At 36.4% G+C, this 19,463-nt stretch overlaps 1 protein-coding gene across 1 annotated transcript; it reads right to left on the bottom strand.

Moving 5' to 3' along the window:
• Nucleotides 1–10,795: 10,795 nt before the first annotated feature.
• LOC146898326 (uncharacterized) lies at nt 10,796–11,599 on the bottom strand. The gene has a single exon (XM_085736542.1). It carries the CDS (start codon nt 11,597–11,599, stop codon nt 10,796–10,798), a length of 804 nt encoding a protein of 267 aa, XP_085592668.1.
• Nucleotides 11,600–19,463: the final 7,864 nt, after the last annotated feature.

The raw sequence follows: 19,463 nt of genomic DNA, 5'->3' as shown, positions 1-19,463 counted from the left end.
GTGAAAATTATCTCAATTTAGCAAGTTCCTACTTATGTAGTGAATTTTTTTAAGTATTGTATTGTAGGGGGATGCTACTTGCTAGGACTAGTTTTTAGATGTTTTGATTAATCTCTAATCATAGCATTATCATAGTTTCATGTAAATTTTTTCCACATCATCTAAGTGATTTAACTAGAAATATTGTGATAGGGAATTGGAGAATATTTGTAGGCTAGCCACCTTTAAGAAACTCAAGTTTGTCCTTATTTTAGTGATTCCTTTGTTTTGCCTCCTACTTTATCCCACTAACTCTTGTCTTTGAGCATGTGAAATATTATTTGGTGATTTCATACTAATTCATGTTTTGAATCTCATTAATTTTTCTAGGAATAGTCTCGGTAAAAATCCGGCTGCAGGCATTGACAAAGCTTTCTGATTTGGGCTCCTTGAACATGTCTTTGTATCAGTCGACTGGAAGTGTACAAGCATATCATCTCACAACTGATATTCATTCAATCATGGCTAGCTACCATGAGTTTCAATGTTACTTTTGTTGCTTTCATTGACTTTGTTTGGATCGATGGAATAAGATGCAATCTAGTGGTATCAATTAAGTCGGATTCTATTGTTTAGATTTTAAAATATTACGGTAATATTTTTTGATGTAATTCTTGTTCTAGCGGTCTTGCCTCCTTTGCCTCTCTTATTGATTGATAGGAGTTTTGATGCATTTTCTAGAGTTTTAAGTTTTTTTTCCTGTTGAGCCTTGATGGAATCCATTCCATCATGTATCAATGACACCATCTCCTCTTATTTTATGTTATGTTATGCATTTTTTTTTTTCAAAAATAAATATTAAAAGTTTATGATTGTGTTCCATTTTCTGTAGAAAGACTTTACTTGTTATTTTATGAATGATTCAAATTGCTCTTCTATTTTGCAGCTATAGAGTTTGTGAATGATTAACTCACATATCCACCCATAGAGTTTACACACAGGAAGAGTTTTAAAAGGACAAAAATATATTGAATTCAAAAGTATTTGTCATTTGAAAAATATGAAAATCAGTCTATTCAATTAAAGAAACCCTTCTTTTAAACAGCTATGTTCACGAATTAAACTTTAAAGGCTTTGTGTGCAAGTTGAATTTTGAAAGGTTTTAGAAGGGAGGGTTTTGGAAAGTGATCGAGTCGGACTTGAGATATCTTGATGTTGGTGTTAAATGGCCTTTGAAGGAAGGATCTTTATCAGCAGTCTTCATCTGATATAAAATGGGACACTCCCCACACTTTGCTACACCCTCTTTCTCTGATCCTTTTTCGTGAGTTTTTTCAGCAGACGAGTAACGGTAGTGAGATGTTTTTTCAGCAGACAAGTTGTGGAAGTTGGAATCTGATGGAGGACCACAAGTCATTATAAGCAAGGATGTTACTTTTGATGAGACCTGCGTGAGGATGAAGTGCAAAGACCTGTAGACTTTAGAACCAGACACAAGGGTAGGGGAAACTCAGTTCGAGGTGGAGGATCAGACTCCGCCGTTAAATTTAAGTGGAAGTCAACCGATAATGGATCCTAATTATTAGTTGGCTAGATATAGGGAAAGAAGGACCATTGTGGCACCTATAATATATTGTTATGCTGACTTAGTTTGTTATTCTCTACACAAGGTTGAAGGATTGCAAGACTCAAAGCCCATGTCCTTCAAGGAAGCATTTGAGAGAAAAGAGAACAAGGAATGGTTGAAGGAAGTGAGTGAGGCAATAGATTCATTGGAAAAGAGCCATGCTTAGAAACTTGTGAGATTACCTAAAACAAAAGGGTAGTTGGATGCAAGTGGATCTTCGAGAAAAAGGATGGTATTTTGGGAGTTGAAGGTCCAAGGTACAAATCAAGGCTTGTGGAAACAAGTTTTACTCAGGTTGAGGAAATTGACTACAATGAGATCTTCTCATCCGTGGTGAAGCTTTGTTCCATAAGGATACATATGACTATCGTTAATTAGTAAAATCTTAAATTGGAGAAAATGGATGTTAAGATTGCATTCTTACATGGATGCCTTGAAGACACTATCTACATGAAACAACTGAAAGGTTTTGTGGATGATGAGTCTAAGGTGTGCCTTTTGAAGAAGTTGTTGTGTGAGTTGAAACATGTAAGGCCCGTTTCGATTATTTAATTATTTTAATGAGTTTTAGAATATATTTATATGATTAGTGTGATTTATAAGATTTATGTGATTTATATGATTTTAGAGAAATTTATGAGACGTTGTGACTTATTTTATTGTTTAATAAAATAAGATTCGAAAATAAAATAAATATTAAGTTGTGGGGTTATTTTGTGTAGAAATATATTTGTTATTTGATGTAGAGATATATTTGTTATTTTGTGTAGAAATATATTTGTTATTTGGTGTAGAAATATATTTGTTATTTTGTGTGGAAATATATATGTTATCTGGTGTAGAAATATATTTGTTATTCAGTGAAGAGGTATATTTGTTATTTGATGTATTAATATTATTAAGTGGGAGAGATATATATTTAATTTAGAAATAAATAAGATTATGAGGAAAAGAGTAATTTTGAGGTGTAAGAAAAATTAGATGAGGGGTTAAATAAGAGAAGTTAGGTTTAGAAAGACATAGAACGTACGATCAGTTTTTGGAGAAAACAAGGTTTAGAGAGAAGAGAAGAGAAGAGAAGACAAAGAGAAGAGAGAAGAGGCTACATCGATAATTCTAAGGTAAGGGTGAGACTAGCATTCAATCTTATTATGTGTATGATTCTAACGATTAGATTTAACGAGTTGTAGGAAGAATTTTTGAGAGATTGAGAATTAGGGTTTAAGTGAAGAATTGAGAATTAATGGTTATTGTTGTTTGATTTTGATGATTAGAGAAATTAGGTTTCACTCAAAATTGATGAAATATAATGTTGTTGTTGATGAATTCATGGATGCTTGTTGTTGTTATTGTTATGATACGTTTTTGTTAATGATTGATGCAATGGGTAATCATAATCATAGAACTTGAAGTGAATTTATGTTGTTCTTGAAGGTTTTCATGAAAAATGGGTCAAATGGTGATTTTTGTTGAAAGGGTGTTTTAGTTCAAGTTTTATATGGATTTGGGTGTCTTTAGAAACGTTTAAACAAACTTTGGGACCAAATTTGGGCTTAGGGGGATTCAAAATTGGGATTTTGGGATGAAAAATGGAGTTTTCCCGAGAGCTATCTCTGACAGCATTCTCTGTTTTATGTTTTTGCATATTTTTCACACATTTAAGTTTTGAATTGGCTTTAGGTGTAAACACGAAAGTTGTAGGTATGGATGTTAGCTTTCTAATGACGTTGGTTTGACTTCAAAAGGATTTATAGAACTTGAGTTATGGTCAAATTACTGCACGTAGGTCACAGTGAATTTTTATGGATTTTCAGCACAACTTTTCCGAATTTAAAATGAAAACTGGTATTGATCGGTACAGAATTGGTCTTAGCCGTACACATGAAAGTTTTAGATAATTTTGTTAGCTTTCGAGTGGCTTTGGTTTGATGTGAATATGATTTTTAGTTTTTGAGTTATGATGAAAATACTCCAAGGAGGTCTTAGCGAAATTGTACGGTGACAGCATTCTCTGTTTCATGTTTTTGCGTTTTGTTCATATGTATCTGTTTTGAATTGATCTTTGTTGTAAACATGAAAGTTGTTGATAATTGTCATATCTTTCCAGTAGCCTTGGTTTGACATGAAAATATGTTGTGCATGATTATTTATGTTCTTACAAAGATGCATGATGAATTGTTGATACTTGAATACGATGATATATGATGAATTAATTGTGTGATGTCATGTTGCTGTTAATATTATCAATGTGATATTGTTATATGAGTATTAATGTAAATTATATATGATGGTTTAAGATGTTAAGATGTTAAGATGTTAAGACGTTAAGATGATATGAAGTTGTTAAGTCGTCGAGTCGTTATGAAGTCGTCAAGTTGTTAAGATGTCATAGATGTTCGTGAAGTTTCTAATACGTAAGATGTTGAGTCCATGCATACTCATTTAAAGATGAGGGCTCATGCCCTAGAGCTTTTGCTCAACCACGACGATGGAGCTTTTGCTCAACCACGACGATGAGGGCTTATGCCCTAGGAGTATATTTATGCTCAACCACGACGATGAGGGCTTATGCCCTAGAATGGTACCACATGCATTTGCATTTGTCAAGATGATTTGAGAAGTTGAAGTTGCATAGTCGAGTCGAAGTTGTTAAGATGTCAAGTTGTCGAGTTGTTAAGATGTTAAGATGTCAAGTTATCGAGTTGTTAAGATGTTAAGATGTTAAGATGTCAAGTTGATGAGCTATTAATGAAGTGCTTTATGAATGATTATGATGCTTAAGATGATGAATGATTAAGATGTTTATGATGATTGATTATGAAGTTGCTTATGAAGATTGATTATGAAGTTGTTTATGATAAGATGCTACATGTTTACTAATGATGATATGTGATGATGTTTGTGATATTTATGATGATATATATGATGTTATGATTAAGGTGATATATGATGTTATGATTAAGATGATATATGATGTTTATGATTATTTATTATGATAATATAAGATGAAGTTTATGACTAATGCAGGAAGTTTAATGATACTAGTTGATGAAGTTTAAGTTGTTAAATGTGATTGATGAATTATATGCTTAATATTGTTGTTTGGTGAAATCTCACCCCTTTGCTTGAAAATGTTGCTCTTCGTATGGGTAACTTGCAGGTAACCAAGATTAGTTGCAGTCGTGAGTGGACTCCTCACAAGTGTGTGTGTCTTAGGTGCTCTGATACATAACGGGATGGGATTATGTCTTTACTTTCTGTTCCTTACGTATTACTTTATGAATCTTTTAAGAATTGATGTTGAACTAAGTTTTATGAGATTTTATATTGAGGACCTTGTGCCAAAGATTATTTAAGTTGTCAAACTATTCCGGTGCGAAGTTTTAAATATTATGTTGTTGAACGTTTTGAAGGATAAATTATTATTTATTCCATTTATGATTTTTAAGAAATGTGACATTCTGTTTTATGATGAAAAACTCTGATTTTATTTATGAAAATTTTACGTTGGGAAAACGGGGTGTTACAAAACAAATCCCAAGGCAATGGTATCATCGGTTTGATGAGTTTCTTTTAAAGACTAGTTTTGTGAGAAGTGAGTACGATTTTGTGTTTACATATTGAAGAAGGATGAGAAAGTCATTATCTACCTTCTACTATATGTGAATGGTCTATTGACAGCAAGTTCTAGCAAGGTTGCGATCAAAAGCTCAAAGAAAACTTAAATGGTGAATTTAAGATGAAGGATCTTGGTCCGAAAAATAGGGTTCATGGAATTTATATCATAAGGAACCGTGACAAAGATGAACTATTCTTGTCTTAAACTAGTTACTTGAAGAAGGCGGTGGAGTGTTTTAGAATGCCAAAATCTAAAACCGTTGGCCTTCTTTTGGGCCATCACACAAAGTTGTCCATTAAATAATGTCCTCAATCTTAGGATGAGAAAAAGAAGATAGAGGGTCCTCCTTATGCAAGTGGGGTTGGAAACATCACGTATTGTAGGATTTGTAGTATACTAGACTAAGCTTATGTAGTTAGGATAGTGAGTCGGTTTATGGAAAACTCAGGTATTGTACATTAGTAAGCTTTGAAATGGGGTTTGATATACTTGAACAAGTCTTTGAAGGACAATTTGAAGTACAAAAGATCAGATCAAGAGGAAGACGATTTATAGGGTATGTAGATGCAGACTACGCGTGCAATATGGACACAAGGAAATCTTTATCGGGTTTTGTGTTGACTCTTTATGGCACAACTATTATTTGTAAGAAAAATCAACAATCTATCGTGGCTATATAAGTGGAGTAAATTACCCTTGTTGAAGGGGTGATAAAAGTTATATATGATTGAAATGGATCATTGACGGGTTTGGAATTGCTTCTATATGTGTTGAGATAGATTGTGATAGCCAAAGTGTTATCAATTTGGAAAATCACCTAGTGAATCGTGAAAGGACAAAGCACATTGACATTCGGAAGAGACATGATTGAATCGAAAGAGATTAGGCTAAGAAAATAACTTCAGAAGAAAATCTGGCGGATGTGTTCACCAAGTCGTTGCCCAGATTAAGGTTTAAGCATTGCTTGGACTTGATCAAATTTGTTGAAGAGTAAATTGAAGATGGAGAGGTAAGCAAGGTGGTTGATGGTTAAATCAACATCCCCACTAATTTAGAGTTAAGGTGAAGAAATATTGTAAATTGACTCAAAATTGATGTTGAAATTATTAAAAAAATCATGGCCCGGTTTTGGTTCAGCAATTTGGAGGTTGTTACTAGAAGAAAATCGTGGCACAATTTTGAATACATCAGGTTATGTACTGTACTGTGTACGAGTCTCTAAATTGTGAAACGATCTAGGAAAATCGTGGCGTAATTTTGCCTGGGTCTAAACACCATATAAGGTTTCGTTCTTCAATTTTTTTGGCAAGAGAGAAACAGAACTTCAAGAGAGAAAATATTGGGGAACAGAATGAGGTAACTTTAGGTTGAAGTACCTTTGGTGAGAGGGTCTTGGGTTTGTAAACACTTAAAAAACAGCTTGGGCAATGAGATCTCATTAGAGAAAGGATCAAAAAGCTTTCTTTATTAATTTCTTTTAGGATGCCATGTGGGTCTGAATGACTTGAAACTTCTTTGTATCACTCTTATCATAATGGTTTGAAGAGATGCTATCTTCCCTAGATGTAGGATAAATTTGTTCGAATTGAGTAAACAAATATTGGTGTGTTGTTTCCTTTCTTCTTTCTTATCTTTGTTGATTTGGTTATGCTTGTGGTGTTGCTTCACTTAGATCTAGGACTGTTTTTTGTTGTTGTTGTTTGAGACTACTTTACACTTGATTACTCCTTCCTTTTGCTTCACACATCTAAGTTTATTGGTGTGATTTTATTGTTCTAACTCACAACAAGTGGCTTTGGGTGAGATTCTTGGATTAAGAAACACTTCATATTCTTGGATAGTGAGATCTAATTAGAGCAATGATCAACAACATTTCTCTCTTGTTTTCTCCTATGATTTATTGTGGGTTTGAATGATTTTAGAAATAGATAGAAATTAGAGTTTGTTCTTTGCGAGTTTAGGATCTAATTTCTCGTAACCTCAACGCATCACTTATTTCATAGTAAATAGGAGAGTTGTTCTATCCCCCAAGCCTAGGACATATTCTTATGAACTGGGTAAATAAATATTGGTGTGTTGGTTTTCTCTATTGAATCTTTATTGCTTTGGTTATGCTTGTGGTTTTGTTATGCTTAGATAGGCTTTATTGTTGGTGTCGTTGTTGTTGCTTGAAGCTATTGTGATTTTGATTGTTGCTTCCTTTTGTTCCAAAGTTTATTGGTGTGACTTTGTTCAAATTTACAACATGCCCCAAAATATATTGCCAACATAAAATACATTAAACATTTTGTTGAGCAAATAAATACATTGAATACGTGCTTTATTTTTTAAATATTACGAAAAGATAAAATGAATTTATAATAAATGACATAAATGGTAAGAAACTCTATATGAATGACCATTAAGTCATTTTTCTTCTTATCTCGTGTGTCTTAAATCTCACGTAAAGCTTTTTATTTGATGCTTAACAAATGCCTATAGTGACTTTTTAGCATTTTCCTTATTATTTCAAAGGCTTTGCGTCCAAACTTATAAAAGGCACCCCTTCGTTGTCGTAAGATACATGCAATCTATTTGTTAACCTTTCAATCTTTGATCTCTTACTCATTTAAACGTCAGAAGAACGTTTGCAAATACCCTTAACTCGCATATTAATGGTTGATGTTCAACCGACGTTACCATTCTGATCTGATGATATATTTCTCATATACAACCTAATATAGTTTTTAATTTAGCTTTGGGAGCTTTGACCCTTAAAATTTATCAAATAATTATCTACATACATAGTGCTCATCTTCAAAATATCGGGTTTGATTATCTTCGTTTTTAATTTGGATGGGAAAGTGTAGATTTAAAAAACACACATATACCATCCTCGACCACCACAACATACATACATACATACATATGCATGTAGAGGGTGTATCAAGTGAGAGGAGTTTTTATAATGAGAGATGAGAGGCTTCAATAACAGCGCTTGGATCAATCTTTAACATATTATCTAATTTTTATAACTGCACAGGAATTTCACCTCCTTCATCTTGTTACACGCGCCTTCTTTCTTCTCTCACAAACAATTCCAATTCCTCACAAATCCAGACACCTCGAACCCTTCCTCACGCATCTAATGTTTTCTTCCACTCCCATCTCCTTCTCCATCTTTTCGTTTCATCAATATAAAAAGTAAAATAAAATTGCATAGGATCCTTCTGCATCTTCTCTCTTCCCTCTCGTGTGTTATTGTAATTTTCTTTTTCTTCCAATTTTGACTTTTTCAGTTCTTGGGGAAGGCTTGAAGATACCCATATATCATAAAAGCAATCACCACAAGATTAAATAGATCATGTTAATTTAATATTGTTGGAACAAAATGTGTTTAACAATGAACCTTAGAAAGTTTTGATGATAACAAGGTATTAAAAATTGTAAATTGGACTAGCTAATATTTGTTCAAGTGTACAGGACCACAGTTTAAAAAGTTACATCATTAATTGGTTCTGAATGAGCAAATAAAGAGCAAAAGAAAATGAAGCTTAGATGATTCTGAAGGCAAAGCGCTCCTGAATTCAAGCTGCTCCTGAAGAAATAGCGCTCCTGAAGTAAAACGCTCCTGAAGTCAAGCTGCTCCTGAAGAATAGTGCTTCTGAAGATAAGAGGTCCAGAAGCCACATCATCAGAAGCTGAAGAAGCTGCACCATCAGAAGCTGCAGAAGCTGCTTCATCAGAAGCTGCATCATCAGAAGCTGCCTCATCAGAAGTGATTTCACCAGAAGCTGAAGATCAACTGGATTTGCAAAACATTCAAAGATTGAAGAATCTACATTGCAAAAGCTGTCTATTGGTTTCGAAAACACAGCAGAAAATCAGTGGAACATTGCAACGGTCATTTCAAAGGTGTTTGAAGGCATGTGCTTGCAATTTGGACGAAAGCGTTGACATTGTACTATTGTACGAATTGTACAACCACGTTCTCCACTACTCTGTTTTGTGTCCACGCTACAAGACAAGAAAACAGCTCCAGAATACGGTCTCGCCTGCATATATGTTCCTTTGGATAAGGAATGGATTTCAAATTGGTTCTTCATAGGACAACAACCAAATCAGGCAAAAGATCATTGGTGAAAGATCAAGCTTCAACAACGACTCTTTGGTGTGCTGGCAATTTCACAACGTCTCTCTCACACCTCTATATAAAGGAGTGAAGACCTAGAGATTTGGTAATGCAAGAACGCTGAACGAAAGACTCATAACATTTTTACAAGTGCCAAACCTCTGCTGAAATTGTTCTGCATTCACTTAGAATTTCTGTGTCTCAAAGTCATATCTTAGAAATTCTTAAGTCCATTGAGTCTGTATCTGATTTGTATTGTGAGCACCTCTGATTGTATATCAAGTGTTCAACCTTAAACAATTTTCTGTGTAATTTTGTTTAGTTAGGAAGTCTCTTGCAGTTGTGCTTGAGCAGGAAGTCTCTTGATTGTGTTCTTGAGCAAAGGAAGTCTCTAGCTTGTGTGCTTGAGCATTTGTAATCAGATATTACTCATAGTGAAATCTCCTTGGAAGTGCAAGGGGGACTGGACTACTTCCGGATTGTGGAAGGAACCAGTATAATTGCTTTGTGTCGTTCTTCTTCTCTCTCTCTGTTTTATTCCGCTGCATTTAGATTCTGATCATCACTTCAGAAGCTGTCTCACTTAGCTTCTGATCAGTGTGTTCAGTTTTTAGGAGAAACGAAGAATTTTTCAAAACACAATTCAACCCCCCTTCTTGTGTTTTTCTCACCTTCAAATATTACGTTGAGCTAATCATATTAAAATAAGGACAAATTTATGAGATTCGAAGAAGGAAGATGGAGCGGTTACTAAAGGAAGGCACACAGATAATAGAAAACTGCTGTTATTTTAAAAGAAATTTAACCTGTTACAAAAAAATCGAAATCGTTTATGCAATCTAACGATTTAACCTCCGTCAAAGTTTTAATCGAATACTGTAGTTCTTAGGAAGAAGGGGGGATAAGAGAATTCGATTGGACATAGCGCGGAAACTAGATTCTCAGTTTGAGAAAGAAGAGAGAGAACACCAGAAGTCTTTTTAACACTTAAACTGCATCGGACCGTTAATATTAATCTAAGGGCTGTTATTGAAGCCTCTCATCTCTCATTATAAAAGTCCTCTCATTTGATACACCCTCTATGCATGTATATGTATGTGATAAAGAAATTAAAGATAACATCATCATTAAATATTATTTATAGTCCCATCCCGTGAACATCGTCATACTATTCTAGCTAGAGATCAATAATATGCGGACGGGGCATATAGGTGGATTCATTATTGATCTTATTGTTTTTACTTTGGTTTTCCTTTAGCAAAAAATAATGAATATTATAATAGAAAATGTTTGTTAAATACCTCAATATAGGTGCAGATATCTTGAGAGAGATGAAGATAAAAAAGAATAGTGTGATAATGATTTTTTTTTTAAGAAACCAAAATGGAATATAACTCAAATAGAGTGATTCATCTCGCACAAGGTGTGCAAAAGAGAACCACCCAAAAGTAATACAATGTCAAGTATCTGTTGCCAATAAAATTACAGCAAAATAAAACGAAAACAGATATTCCCCAACACACATACATAACAAAGGATGCTGCCACCAGTCAGTATAACTGTAGGCAGAAGTGAGAAGATTAACCTTTAACCAGGAATATGACAAGAACTTAACAATTTCTAATAAATGAACCACTTCTTGAATTTTGTTGTTAAAGAGTCTGCTGTTTCTTTCTTTCCAAATAACCCAAGCAGTCGCGTGCCAAATGACTTTGAAGAAAGTGTGCTTAGAAAGCGGAACACTCGCTAACTGACCTAAGTGATGAAGATGGTCAGCCACCGACTCTGGAGGAATGAAAGAAATACCAAGCCACTGATAAATGAGATGCCACAAACCACCAAATACGGTACATCCTAAAAGTAAGTGAGTCGCTGTCTCTTGACCGCCACATCCTCCAACGCAAGCGGTATCTTCATGATGGAGAACTCGCCTACGTACCAGATTATATTTTGTCGGGAGTCTGTTGCGTAGGAGCCGCCAATCGAACACTGACACCTTCATCGGAACCTGCTTCAGCCACACAACATCAGGAATAGCGCGCCCTGCAGTAGTAACCGGCATCGTGAGATACTTGTAAGCCCCTCGGACAGAGTAACCAGTGATAAGATCGTGTACCCACCTCCACCTGTCAAAAATAGATTCCTGCAAAATAATATCAGACAGCAAAGTCGCACACTCCGACAAAGATTCCTCCTCCCAAGCCGACAGACGCCTTCTCCACTCCCAGGCACCTCCATCAACCGCCCACCCTCTACCCTCCATCTCCCTCACCGTCGCCTCTTTATTTTCAGCCAAATCAAATAGGCGAGGGAATTGCACTCGTAAAGGTGCTCCCCCCACCCAATTGTCCTACCAAAAGTAAGTACTACTACCTCCACCTACAATCTTACGAACACCCTCCTCAAACCAGTTATCTTCCCCCACTCCTACACCGAAACGGATGGCAGAAATCATTCGCCACCAAACCGAACTCTCCCTCCCTCCTTCCTTCAACTGACCTCCTTCCTCCCCATATCTAGCCCTCAAGACTCTATACCACAACCCCTCCTTATCAACCAATATACGCCAGCACCACTTCCCTAACAAAGCTACATTAAATTCACGCAGCCTTCTAACACCTAACCTTCCATCCTCCTTCGGTAAACAGACAGAATCCCAATCAACCCAGGCAATTTTTCTAGAATCCTCACCACCACCCCAAAAAAAAAATTTAAATAAAGATTCTATGGAAGAGATAATACATGTGGGAGCCTTGAAGAATGAAAGAAAATAAACCGGTAGGGATGACAGGACAGATTTTAAAAGAATTAGGAGGCCACCAAACGATAGAAATTTGCTCTTCTAGTTCGACAATCTAGAGTGAATGCAGTTCACAACCGGCTTCCAAAAGTCCAACTTACGCGGATCCCCTCCTATAGGAAAACCCAAGTACACAAAAGGGAAAGCTCCGACACGACAGTTAAGCGCTAAAGCGGCTTCAGACAGCCAAGAATCCGATACATTTACTCCCGTAAGTAAACTTTTATTGAAATTTACCTTTAAACCAGACATTTGCTCAAAAATCAACAAGGTAGCCCGCATTGTTCGCTCGTTCGACCAACTTTTTCCTCCCATGATCAAGGTATCATCTGCGAATTGAAGGTGACAGACCCAAGGCATTTTCACGCCCCACTTTATACCCTTGAAAAAGGTCGGCCTCCACTAGAGATTGCATAAGCACATGGAACCTTTCAGCGGCCAACAGAAAAAGAAACGGAGAAAGTGGATCCCCTTGACGTAACCCATGTTCCAAAGGAAATTCATCCGTGGGACACCCATTAACAAGAACCGACGCCGTAGCTGTTCCAACCCATTATGTGATCCACTTCCTCCAAAGCACCGGAAAATTCATCTTCTTCATAACCTCATCCAAATAAATAAAATCCACCGAGTCGTAAGTCTTTTCAAAGTCCACCTTAAAAAGCAACATGTAACACCCATACTAGACGTATCTAGAAAGTCTAGCATGTGTATTAGTTTAGTACTGGATACATTAAAGATTTACAACATGAAAACTTCGAATGAATATCGTATACAACAAATGCGTTCGTACAATAAGATTACAACTCAACTTTTCTAAAATATGATAAATGCATCCTTGAACATCCATTCATGCTGCGACTGGTACGAACGAACACTTGCTGAAACATCCATCCGGCTACTAGCTTGCTAAACCATCCTGATATCTGAAACAAATAAGGATTGGGATGAGACATAATGTCTCAGTGAGTTCCACCTAACCCTAGGCTATAGGCAACCACGGGGGGAAAACCTACGGTCACCACGTGTCTACAATACAACCTGCCGGTTGATTATACGTGTGTGGGGACTTGCTTTCTTAGACGGTCGTGCATACTAGGGCCGTCATAATATTCTTAACTTGTTATAGGCTTCTCTTCTATACATGTCATGGCGGTCAAGGGGAAACTAAAACCGCATTGCCAAGAATACACTCTATGCATCAAGGCTCTCATATACTTCTATCATGACACGATTCTAAACCGGACGATTAGGGGAAACCTAAGATCGTCATCGGCATATCTTTCTATTCTTGCTTCTACTTGCTTATTATGTTGTATCTACAACATATCATCTCTTATCACAAAAGTGATTCTTGATATCTTATTACTTCTTGACGAACTACGCCAAGTCTCTACTTGTTCTTGACGATCTACGTCAAGGCTCTATGACATAACGTAAACATGTATAATAATTATGCATAGTTAGCTTCATTGATTATGTTAGCGTGTAACAAACAACTTATCTGAGTTCATTTTATGGATTAGTCCCGAGTGGAGTAACCCCGGAAGATAATCCCTTACTACCGGTGAAATGCTTAGCAAGAGCGCACCGGACTCCCTTAGTGAACGTGCGGGTCCCTTACGGCTTACCCCATTCCCCTTGGAGAACCCCTTGAATCCAATTTGGATAACAAGAGACATAACACTCTTTCTTTCTTATAAGTCTTAGTCTTATGCATGAAAAATAAACTTAAACATGCCTTCTCTTTTACCTCGGACCCTTAAACGATCCCACTAGAGGTAAGCTTAATGCTTGCTTAACTTACTTCGTGAATGGATATGGAATCGATTCACGTCTTGCCATACTCGTATGGCACTTAACTCTTATGCGAAGAGATTACACTTCGCGTCTTAACATTCTTGAGATTCTTGCTTAACTTACTAGTTCTCAACAACTATGTCGAGGCTCTACGTTCATGCCCTTTCTTATTTCATCACTACCCGGACATATTGCATAACATATCACTCTTGCGTACCATTTATCAACAAGTATTGATAACAATTTGCCATTCCTTTCCCTTGATTAAAACCTTGTTTGGAATTGTACTTTAGGCACTTAGAATTTAGGGGTTCATAGTTTAAAAAGATACTGCAAGATCGAGCCTCGGATAGCCCTCGCTGGCCACGAAACGAATTGACAACACATGCTGTGCAGTCAATTTCGCCTGGCCAAATTCTCTCCGCCATGGCGAAATTTTTCGCCGTGGCGAGCTAAATGGCGAGCTACTCCAGAGAGCCCTGATCCCCAGCTCGCCATGGCGAGCTAAATTCCGCCTGGAGAACTGTAGCAGTCCAGAATTCTGCAGAAAACGTGATTTTGCATAAAAACCTCAATTCAAGTGTTCTAATTCATTCTAATCATCCAAAACATCATAAAAACAGCTTATATCATGTGCATGGCATCAATTAACAATATGTGATCATAAATGGTACAAAAGGGGTACTAAACATAATACTTGGAACCTAGAATTTTCATGTTAATCTTTCGTGACATAAACATAATCCCAAGGGTAGGATATCTATCTATGGAACTCACCTAACATGTTTCTTGCAAGTCCTTCAAGCTTCAAGCTCAAACCCTAGCTTATGCTTCATCCATGAACTTTAACCAATTCAAGCTTCAAACCATTTTTCTTGTTGTTTTCTTGCAATCTAAGACATCATGATCCTTGTTTGCTTATTTCTATTCCAACCCAAAACTTCCTTCACCAAAACCCTAATCTCATGATTCTTTCCTTGTGATGATAGAGTTGAAAGAATAAGCTCAATAGAAGCTTTTACTTGTTCATAAAACTTGGAAGTACCATAACATAAGCTTAATCATTGAGAGGAATAAGTTTTGGAAGATTGATGAAAAGGAGAAGAGAGATAGAGGCGTGGGAATAGAGAGAAGTGAGAGGAAAAATCTTTCCCAAAACCTAGAGTGAGAAAGAATAGGAGAAAGTGAGATATTTTGGTGCCAAAACCAAATAAATATCCTTTCCCGTGCAATTACCAAATTGCCCTTGTCTTAAACGTATTAAATTCGACACTGATACTTTATCCGTATTAAGCTGACATCTCATAATAATATTCTCCATACTTACTTTCCTTGAATTTCAATCCTCTGGCACGATCGACTGGTAATATTCCGATACTGACAGGCGGGATATTACATTCTACCCCCCTTAAAGAAATTTCGTCCCCGAAATTTAGAAACCATCTACCAATCTCTGAGACTAAACTTGTCTTCTTCGATTTTTAGTTAAACAAAATATGTCCATAGCCACTCCAAAGAGTTCGAAATATACTTTCCTCATCAAACATGTAACTCTTCTTCTTTCTTAATCCGCATAGAATCGAATATAGCCTCTTCAGTCTTACTCTCCTTCTTATAATATCAGAACTATCTTAGAACATCATGTTTAGAAACACACCTCTGCTACATGCGAATTGGTTGTCTTGGTTCCATTTCTCCTCTGCTTAGCATGAACCACTTATACAAATAACCTTTCATTGACTGGAACACTCAGGATTCACCCTTTAATTGGAATCTTGCCAGAAACCAAGTTTGCCCTGCAGTGCTTCCGTGCATCTAACTCATGTTATCATGCATACATCTAACTATGCATACATAATCTTTCTTACCGCATCTTGCGACTTATGCCTCTTACTTATGTTACTTATCTTGATGATTATACAAATCTCTTATATTTTGTCAGAGTCTCAAGAAACCTTTCTATCTCTTCAAAACTCTTTGCACCCGAATACACGGGCAACTCGTCTAACTTGACATGAAGAGTGAAATCAATGATTCCGATTCACCGGATAATCCATTAACCTGTCTTGTGGTCCACTTGCTCTTGAAACTTTCTACTAAGTTCATTTGCACTTGCATTGAATGCTCTTAGCACAAATCCGTGCATCCCGTACGTTATTAGTTTCACATAATTTAGTCATTTCTTCATAAAACTTTATCCTCTACAGTTTCTGCATACTACCTAGTACCGCTTCTTGTTAGTTAATAACGATACTCATTCTAGCATTTTGCTTCTAAAATTTGCAAACTTTGGTACATAGGTTCTTGGAACGAACATTTACTTGACTAAAGAAAATCTCATTTTGAAACCGAGTTGCAATGGTACCGCAGAACCACAGGACGAGTCTCTAAATTTTATTAAAAAGGTTTTACGACTCGCCCCAAACTTGTCTATAACAAGTTGGTTCTGAAGTCTGTACGTCTTAAGTGAGCTTGCTCGCTTACGGCGCACCTCACCGGTTTCATTAATGATTAATATCATACTTTTAAAACAATTTCGTTCCCAAGTTCCTTAATACCAATCTTCACTTTAAGAAAATAATAATCAAAGCTTGAAACTATTCCATCTAGTATCGTTATCATTTAACAAGTTTGGTATAGGAGGGTATGTACTTCATCGTGAAAACCTCATGTACCTTAGTCCATTATCATAGCATATGCTCTTTCCGGACTAACCAATAGCTCTTCTACACATTTGACACCACCAGATAGGCAATCTGATTACTTCCTTTGTGGTAACTCTAGTCCTTCTCCTCTTACTTAAGCGAAGATACTCCCTTTATACTTCTACCTTAATCAACACTGACTGTGTGAGTATCAATACTTACTTGTCACATCGAGAACTCATCGTTCGTCTCATAGTACTCCTCATTAAAACTGTATTACCGTCTCAAATATTCTTCACGAGGATTCTTACTACAACATTCCATGTTCCATGGTCACTGTCCACAACTTTATCGGTTAATTTCCACGGCGCTACTCTGATTCCCACCGGTTGGCTTTAACCAATACTCTAGTTCGTTGAAACGAGTGATACTTCAAATTCATTTTTACCACATGGTTCCATCTTCTTGGTCTATTCTCAAGATCTTCCACGTTGTAACCAACGTCGCAACCTTACACTTATTTATACCACTACCTTGTAAGATTAAATCTCATGATAACTTATCGTATACTCATAACATATTACTTGGGGACAGACCTTACATTCTTGCTGGTTAGGTTTACCTGCTGAGGTATACATATCATACTTAAACTTATTTCCAAGCAAATCTCGAATTCTTGTAAAAGACTCTTCTTGCACTTGGACATACCTTTCTTAAACATTTAACCCTGCACCTTTGCATTCTCGCATACTATATTTTGCTTAATCATTCCTATGCTTGCTCGTTGTTTTTTTTTTTTTTAAAAAGAAAACTTCATAAATTAGCACACGGGTCATTGACGTTGATAACTTTCCCACTAGTTACAAAACACACTGAACCTAGGCCCTAGTCGTTACTCTAAAATCACAGATCGAGTTGATAACACATACGTGCCATCAAATCTGGGTTCTAATGAGTTTAGTCCGCTCCACGCGAATCGTAACGAGCCGGTACCTACAAAAATTTCTTTGGAATTTCAAAAATAGTCAACTTCAATCACCCATATGCATTTATCTTTCTAAACTCAGGTAAACTTTATGATTTATCATCATAAGGAGCCTTAACAAGTCAATTAAGCAAAACATAGGTTTGAGATATACTCATAATTCTACATAATTCGAGAACCTTACGATTTCATATAACTTTGCACCACTTTAACTTCTTACTTCATACCTTCACATCTATGACGTCCATTCTACGTACCGGAACCTCTAAACTCTTAGTCTAAGCTCCTCCTTGACTCTTGATACATTAACTTCCAAAGTCACCTTAAACCGAATCGACTTCGTTAATGATTGTTCATGCCTTTTTCCTTTGGAAACTTTAGGATGTGATATGCATTCATCACTTGATGTCATAAAAGGTTTTCGTCGCATAAAAGATTATTGTGAAGACAACTCCCCAATAATCACTGCAGACCCTAGTGACGAACTGATGTTTTTTCGGAAAAGCAGAAAATTTTCGCCCCATGTTCGCTATTGGTGAGCTTCTTCAACTCAATTTTTCCGGAAATTATTCTTTACATGAAAATTCTTATTTGTCAAGTAATCTAATGCACATCAATCATTCCTAACATCGTAGAATGCTTTATTATCTATGCATGGCATACATCAACCTAATTCGATACAATTTTCGGCACGTCGGAAATTAACGCCTTAGTCCTGATAACATAAAACTTTCACTTGAATCCTTAACTTCTCTCACTATGAGTAGCTTACCTCATCGTTTTGCCGCTTAACGTAACTTCCCAAATACTAAAACCTTGTCAACTCTGAACATACAAGTTTTTAACTTCAATCTCTTGATACCATTCCTGAGAGCCTACTAACTCCGTCAACATATGTCGACTTCTCCTTAACTTGTAGCCTTGTACTTACGTTCCCTAATAAATATTTCCTTTTTCATACCATAAACCTGTTCCAACAACAATTCTTACCAAAGCTTTCGGTCTTTCTTAGATATATCCAGAATCTTTACTTACGGGTACACGAAGTATTACTAACATCTTACCCAACGATGTCGGAACGTACCTTCTTAACATCGCCTTACTTCCCCGAAGGATTCATACTTCTTCTTGCTTAGTTCACCGGACACCTATTGGCATGATCAACTTCTTACTAATACTCATTATGAGTCCTTACTTCTGAATTCACACTCTTCAGTGCATCTTCATCACATACTTTATTCCTCCTGGTTCCTATTCAGCTCTCAGGCATCTGTTCTAATCGTCGAATGCTAAATTGAGTTGATCAGGCTCAACTAACAACGACAACTAGAACATTTACCCGGAACCCAATGGTCCCACTACCTTTGTTGTAACTTAATGACCCAAGGCACGATCTGAATCGACCTGCTCTGATACCAAATGTAACACCCATACTAGACTAAGCTTATGTAGTTAGGATAGTGAGTCGGTTTATGGAAAATTCAGGTATTGTACATTAGTAAGCTTTGAAATGGGGTTTGATATACTTGAACAAGTCTTTGAAGGACAATTTGAAGTACAAAAGATCAGATCAAGAGGAAGACGATTTATAGGGTATGTAGATGCAGACTACGCGTGCAATATGGACACAAGGAAATCTTTATCGGGTTTTGTGTTGACTCTTTATGGCACAACTATTATTTGTAAGAAAAATCAACAATCTATCGTGCCTATATAAGTGGAGTAAATTACCCTTGTTGAAGGGGTGATAAAAGTTATATATGATTGAAATGGATCATTGACGGGTTTGGAATTGCTTCTATATGTGTTGAGATAGATTGTGATAGCCAAAGTGTTATCAATTTGGAAAATCACCTAGTGAATCGTGAAAGGACAAAGCACATTGACATTCGGAAGA

This window comes from Medicago sativa, chromosome 8 (assembly GCF_051527215.1).
Source record: "Medicago sativa cultivar Bolivia chromosome 8, Bolivia_mono, whole genome shotgun sequence".
Lineage (NCBI taxonomy): Eukaryota > Viridiplantae > Streptophyta > Magnoliopsida > Fabales > Fabaceae > Medicago > Medicago sativa.
Note: the sequence above shows the minus strand (reverse complement) of the source record. Positions and strands in the feature narration are given on the sequence as shown.